The 7,291-nt window shown below is 31.6% G+C and overlaps 2 protein-coding genes across 2 annotated transcripts in view; both read right to left on the bottom strand.

The window, feature by feature from the left end:
- LOC107616454 (wiskott-Aldrich syndrome protein family member 2-like) overlaps positions 1 to 1,667 on the bottom strand; it is a 2,869-nt gene extending 1,202 nt beyond the window's left edge. The window contains exon 1 of the mRNA XM_016318410.2: positions 489 to 1,667. Coding sequence (XP_016173896.1) covers positions 489 to 1,359 — 871 coding nt within the window. The 5' untranslated portion in view covers positions 1,360 to 1,667. The remainder of the gene's footprint in view (positions 1 to 488) is intronic.
- Positions 4,884 to 5,872, bottom strand: LOC107616658. Its single transcript, XM_016318614.2, has 3 exons — positions 5,652 to 5,872; positions 5,391 to 5,568; positions 4,884 to 5,298 (listed from the first exon to the last, which is right to left on the bottom strand). The coding sequence occupies exons 1-3, from the start codon at positions 5,776 to 5,778 to the stop codon at positions 5,058 to 5,060; spliced, it is 546 nt and encodes a 181-aa protein (XP_016174100.1). The 5' UTR covers positions 5,779 to 5,872; the 3' UTR covers positions 4,884 to 5,057.

The raw sequence follows: 7,291 nt of genomic DNA, 5'->3' as shown, positions 1-7,291 counted from the left end.
GGAAACTAAAAATTAAATTAAAATTTTAAAATATAGAAAAGCATAACACTTCTAATTTCCTGAATATATATATTTTTTAATGAGAAGCAGAATCTTTGTGCAGTGAAGCAACGTGGTGTGAGAAAGCACCAATGGCACGAAAACAGTCCTCGCCCACCGTGTGATAAAATCCACGGATTGATCCAACGGTCAGAGATCACGAAGAGGGTTTCGGGTGTATTTTAAGTATTGTGGAACCGGTTGTACGGTATTAGAAAAAAAAAAAAAGATGAAGAGTTAGAAAAATGGGACCCATTAAATGTGGCAGGGTTTTCAGACCCTGCAAGTTTGACCGATAACCCACTCACAACACAACATCCAAAAATAATAATAAATTTTAAACAAAAATATTATGTTTTTGAAAAAAAAAAAAAAGAAAAAAGAAGAAGAAAGAAAGCTTTGTGAGTAATGAGTGACACTGAGTTAGCAGTTAGCACATTGTGCATTACCTGAAACCACCGGAGTGGTGGAGCTGGTCGGAGCCTGAGGTGGCGCCGGCGGAGGAGGAGGAGGAGGAGGGGGTAGTGGTGGTGGCGGCGGCGGTGGCGGTGCAGGTGGAGGCGGAGGTGGAAGAAGAGGCGGTGGTTGTGGTGAAGTTACTATTGTGATAGGTTGAGGTTGAGTTTGTTGTGGGGTGGTTATTGTTGTTATTGGTGTTGTTGGAGTTGCGGCGGTTATTCTTTGAGGTTGAGTTTGAGTTTGTTTCCTTTGAAGAACTTCGCAAATGGCTTGGTAAACTTCGAAGACCATGTTAGAAGGGAGGTTGTGTTCTTTCCTCTGTTGCTTGTTGAGGGTCCAATAAGAAGGTAATAAGTCTTTGTTGTCGTCGTAGTTTGGTTGTTGTGATTGTGATTTGGATTCATAGTCGCGAACCTTCTTGTAATCACGGAGCAAGTTGTCCCATTTGTCATTGCATTGATTCTGAGACCTCAAACACCCATGGCTCCAGCAATAGTTCTCAACCCACTTCCACCTTAACTCGCCGCTGCTTCTACTTGTTGGGGTGGTGGAGCATGCAGGAGAGGCTGATGACGACGACGACGACGATGATGCGGTTTTGAGTCTGCGCTCGTCGTCGAGTTTCTTGGCTGTGATGAGGATGAGGGTTTCTTGGATGGTCCAGTTTCCTTTGCGGTATTCTCTGGCTAAGGAGGTGGAGGAGGAGGGAGATGGAGAAGGGGGTGGTGGAGTGGCGGTGGAGTGGTGGATGAGGGGGAGGTGAGGAGGAGGGTGGTGGTGGTGGTGGTGGTGGTGAGGGTGGTGGGGTTGGGAAGGTATGATTGGAGGTGGTGCCAATGGGGTGGTGGGAGGGTCAGACATGGTTTGGATTTAGCATGAAGAATGAAGTGAGTGAGTGAGTGTTGGATTAGTGGTTTTGGTGATGGCCTTCTGAATCTTCTTGTTATTGCTTTTGGGGCAACTGTTAAGTGGGTGGGACTCAGATTTGTTTTTGTGGAAACTTGGACTTCTTTTGCTTCTTATTTTATTTTATTTATTTTTTCTTTCCCCCTTTCCTCTCATCACTATCTATATCCCTAAAGATACTCTCAAGATTCAGGATTTTATTCACACAAATTGTATTCTTTGTATGCTAAAGAACTATATGCTGTTTTAGGTTAACTAAGTTGAGTTATTTCCCTTCTATATATATATTACATAGACACCAAATCTAATCTAACTATCTATTAGGATGTTTTGCAAACGGCATCATTATTGCATTAGAATAAACTATCATTTGTTCCTGTAAAAATGAAAGAATTGAATTTATGTTATAAGTTATAACCATCAGAAATGGATTTCAACAAAAATATGCTCATTCAAAATATAATATTTTAACAAGATAGATTTAATTCTTTTTATATATAATTATGTTAGTGTTTGAAACTTTTGTAAGTACAAATGCTAGTATATTCTTTGTGCCATTTATAACACTAATTAGACTCAGATTATTTGGCCTACCGTATTAACTTTGTTTGGCCAAGTCATATTATTATTGGTGATCTTCAAGTAGTACAAATTATTTTTCATTTGGTGGCTGGTCTATATTAATTTCACAAAATATGCATATACATCATTATTTAAAGGAATATATGTTAAGAAACCAGCACTATTTATTAATATTAATCAACATTTTATTTTTATATTATTAAAATTTAATATTTAAATTTTAGAATTTATTATTTAAATATTATATATAAAAATATATTTATTGATCTAAAATAATAAATTTTATTAGTTATAATATTATTTTTATTTAAAAACTAATATTTTTCAGTCAATAATTTTTTATTTTCAATTTTTTCTTTCTCACTGTAATAACAATACAAACTTTTAATAATTGATTATTTGTTATTTTATTGGCTGATTGTTACTTAAAAAACAATTTCTTAGAAAACAATTAAATAAAGCATTAGACATTTTTAAAATGTTAAAATGGAGATAATATTAAATCAGAATTCAGTTATAATAAAAAGATAATAAATATCCGCCAATAAAAAATACTTTCAAAAATCTAAAAATTCCCCTCCTCCATATGTTGAATAGTTATCGATTTATTTCATAGTTATCCTGTTAAATTTTAACACTGATAAAATAAATATCAACAAAAACAATGAAAACTTGCTAAAATTGTGAACGTAGCATGAATGCATGATGTACACATAATATGAAATTTTGGTATTGAGATTAACAAATTGTATTGGTTTAGTTTTTAACTTTTTAATTATTATAATTTAATTTTTTAGATTGAAAAAAATATACTAATATAGTTTTTTTGTGTATTTTTTATTATTGGAGTTCAACATAGTTAGTGAGTAACTCAAACCTTATCACATTAGACATATTAAAACGACATCATACACATTTTGGCGCTAAAAAATGCATTAAACAATGTCATCTGAAAGTTAATTGTTTAAAAGGGAGAGATATAACGTTTTAATATTGTTCAAACCCTCAAATATGTCGTTTAGTACCTTCTTTAACGTCAAAATACATACAACATTATTTTAATATGTTTAGCGTGAAAAAATTTGAACCATGTCACTAACAATATTGAGTTCAGAATGATCAAAAATACATCAAAAACTATATTGATACACTACCTTGAAACTTTTAATATCAATGTCTATTCATATTTAAATCCAATCAATAATAATAATAATAATAATAATAATAATAATAATGAATTTTTAATTACTTTTAGCATGGATACATAAATTTTAACTAAAATTCCTAAACTAACATACCTGTAACCATTATTTTATTAAAATACATACATGAGTCTCTTTATTAATCAATAAAATTTATGTGTCTCATTTTTTATTAATAAAAACCTATAAACATCTATTTTTTTTTAAATTTATGTATCTATAATTATCGTAAAAGAAACTGAAATTCAAAAACTATACATAAACATCGAAAAATTAGAAAACATAAATCTCTTTATTAATCAATAGAAAAACCTATACATATATGATTTAGTTAATTTAGATATCTTCAAAATTTTCAAAATGCAAAAAAGTTAAGAAACAACACTTTCAATGTATATTGATAAGTACTTTTAATATGCAACTATTTTAATTTACACCTCTAAACCCACTAATTAGGACTACTTTGTCAAATTCAAAAAAAATTACACAAAAATAACCATTTACTAAAAAAAAAAAAGTAAAAAGGCTGAGAATTGTATGCTAGTACCGTAGAAGGAGTAGGTGAATGATTTAGAGCATGGGATATGGAAACGTGCCACGTGCGAAGAGTGGTGAAGCTCAGCTTGGGAGCACGTGGCTAAGTGTACTGTGTAATTGGATGAGTACTCCCTCTCGTGATGTGAGTACAGTAAAGAAAACAAGAGGATTATTGATGGTCTTTTTGGAGGTTTTCTAGATCCCAAAATAGAAATCCATCCACCAATCAATATTTTTCGAAAAAATAGTTTTCAAATAATTACACCTTTGTCATTTCATTTTTTTATTTTTTTAGTTTTTATGTATATTGGAAATGTGAAAGAAAACATGAAGATGGCAATTATATTAGGACAATTGAATTTAAGTCACGATCAAAATTGTACAAATAATACTGGTATTTATATACACAAATGAGACCACTCCCACAAAGTGAAGTGATGATTCAGTTTTTTGTGTGTCTGCATTTTTAAGGTGATAAGTCAAATAAATGTGACTCCACTTGACATGGAAAGGAGCTGTCTCCACCAAAGAGACATTCACTAAAGAAAGACGGTATTGTGTGAGAATCTAAAATTATGTTAATGACACCTTTGCTCCTTTTCAACTCTTTTGATTTCTTAATTCACTATAAAACTAAATTATAACGTATTTTGTTGAAATGACATCTTAGTTCATCACTCAGATTACTTAGTAAAATTTATGGGATTCAACAATGAGTCAAACTGGCAAAAACCCACAATTGACAATAATCGATGACCTATCCTAAAAATAAAGGCTATTACCCTCTATTCTTTCATCAATTTTTGATCTGAAGCGAGCTAGAGTAAAACAATAAAAATAAAAAAGAATTACTTTCAAGGTATTTGATAAATTTCGAAGTACAGAAGATTAGAATAAATCAAAAATGAAAATAAAAGTCCATCAACACTTTTAGACTCCAATATTGGTTCATATTTGCTGCCTAAATTATGCACTTTAAAGACTATACTTCTAATGCATTCATGATTACTCTCTTACTTTAGTACTCAATCCATCACGTTCTATTTAGTTTTGTTAAGATTAAATTATATCATCATCCTCTCAGTGCGGGAAAACCTTCTAAAAATTAATATATGTCAAAACTCTTTAAAAAAGTAATTAATATATGTCAAAACTCTTAAAAAAAGTATAATCCACAACGTTTTTTAGCATATAACGTTACGTTATTGATGGAGTACAATACGAGATGGGAGAAGGCAGAAAATACAAAAAGGTAATTGAAAACATTCATATACAGAGTGAAAATACTACAACATAGTCTCCCAACAGTTGGATGACTTAGATGATCGATGATCAGACACGAGCACTAGAAGTGGGAACACCAGCACCCTTGTGCATAGGGTCTCCAGTAGTAGCACCTCCGACGCCGTAGTCGGAGTCACGGTAGCCAGGGCCATATCTGGTACTATACAAGCCAGCATGGATAAGCAACAAGTAAAGCAATTGTGTAAACGTGAGAATGATTATGAACGCCTCCACAATCCTCAACCTCCACCCTCTATGTCCTCCTATATTTATCTGCTTGCATGCCAAGCTGCATAAACATATTAAGTCACCAAATTAAATTTAGAAAATATTTTCAAGATATATCACTAATTGATGGAGAGAATGAAATGACGTTTCTACCCAAAGGCGAGAGCCGTGACGGCCCAGGCAACAACTGAAGTGGCTCCGGCAGCTGCCAAGCTGTCATTCCTCCATGTTCTAATGTGATTGCCGCCTAAGAATTTGGAAACTATTCCAAGAACCGCCGCTAGCATGGAGAACGTCAAGAAGAACATGGTTGCACCATTTCCTCCAAAACCTATTATTCAAATTATTTTTAAATGAATAATCAATTTGGATTAAATAAATCAAATACACAAATATTTAAGTGTTGATACTTACTGGGGTGATTAGTTTGGCCATTGATGAACTTGTTGAGGCACCAGCTAGCAAAACCAAGGACAATGAAATACATGACCAAGTTCAGAAATAGCAGAGGAGCTGCCACATTCCTTCCAACCGTTGCCATAATCTCTCTTTCTCTTTTTCTTCACAATAATGCCTTGTATATTTTCTACACTGTTCGGTGAGTGAGAATACTTACTTCCCTAGTGCTGCTATAACGAAGTATTATATAGAAACAATCATCGGTGTGTTGAGGACACGTGTAGTAAAATAAAGCCATACACGTGTTCTCCTTTGCTGACAGGTGGTGGGACACTTGTCAAATTCTGTCACTACGTTATCTACAATTCTCCATCACAATGATCTCGAACTTTATAATATATATCAAACGGTGCAAAAATTAATATTCATAAATAATTCTACAACTTTCAAAAGATCATTGATTACTTGTCCTGTAGGGTGTTAAAATACCAATGATGAATTAAAATCTATGTAGTTTAATTTTATATGCATGTTGTGATTATTCAATTGTTGTATGTAACGAATTAATTCATCTTATAATAACAAGTAATAAAATTAAAATAGTACGTAAAGAGTACGCAATAACGCAAAGATAAGAAATGTTTTGTTATGTATCTTTTTATTGATTAAAATTTATGAAGATAATACAATAATTCTCTGCAAAAATTATGAAAGTTAAATTAAAAATTTTTAACAACTTCTATTATACAACTTATATTTTACATATAGACTATTAAAAAATAAAAAATAAAATAAAAATAAGATAAAAAATAAAAACTAAACTTATAATTAAATTTATGTATTTTGTTAAATTGAATTTATGAGTTGTGAGATTTTTTTTTATGGTTGTTATGAGTTAAGATAAAAACGTAGTTTAATAACGAGACTTCCAAAAGTGCTAAACAAATAGCGTTTGAAAATTCTTGGTGGAAAATTGGCTATAAATTGTATTTTTTTTAACAGTATATTTGGTGTATTGGTTACATATTGTTGTATTTATCAGCAATGGGTATAGAAATGTATACACACTTGGATCGGATAGGATGGATACTTATTGGGAAAGAGAGTTCGGTTCCAGAATAATCATTTCTTATCCAATCCAATGTAGTAATTGACGACCGTTTTTTAGATTCTGAGATTTGGGGAGGACCAGAAGCACTGTTTTTTATTGTGTTATAGTCAATTCTGAAAATTATTCCTTCCATACATCACATCATTATCACAATGGCGTTTGCAGATATATTGCAGACAGAAATTAAATAAAATAGATATGTCTCCGATGATATAATTTTTTTTACCTTCGTTCATATATTAATTTGTTAAGAAAAAATATATAATATTTATTTTAAAATATAAAATAATAGAGTACACCCAAAGGGGAAACAAAAGGAAACAATAATAACGATGCTTTCCTGTGACTCTTATATCGTGAATAAATCATAAAAACGTTATGATGAAATTGCTTGATTTGTGTAGCTAATATAACGAGCAAAAGATGTTGCATTTTATATATACTAGCGGCTCAACAGGCACTATCGTGCCTGTTCAGCTGCTTTTCTATTATTTTTAAAAAATTAATTTTATTTTTTTGTTAATATATTATTCCCTCTTTAAAT

This window comes from Arachis ipaensis, chromosome B09 (genome assembly GCF_000816755.2).
Source record: "Arachis ipaensis cultivar K30076 chromosome B09, Araip1.1, whole genome shotgun sequence".
Taxonomy (NCBI): domain Eukaryota; kingdom Viridiplantae; phylum Streptophyta; class Magnoliopsida; order Fabales; family Fabaceae; genus Arachis; species Arachis ipaensis.
Note: the sequence above shows the minus strand (reverse complement) of the source record. Positions and strands in the feature narration are given on the sequence as shown.

Excerpts from the sequence above, each read along its gene's own strand:
- LOC107616658 (XM_016318614.2), bottom strand. The coding sequence starts at position 5,778 with ATGGCAACGGTTGGAAGGAATGTGGCAGCTCCTCTGCTATTTCTGAAC. Across the intron at positions 5,569-5,651 it reads TGGCCAAACTAATCACCCCA|GTTTTGGAGGAAATGGTGCA; the intron begins GTAAGTATCAAC and ends TTTGAATAATAG. Across the intron at positions 5,299-5,390 it reads GTCACGGCTCTCGCCTTTGG|CTTGGCATGCAAGCAGATAA; the intron begins GTAGAAACGTCA and ends ATGTTTATGCAG.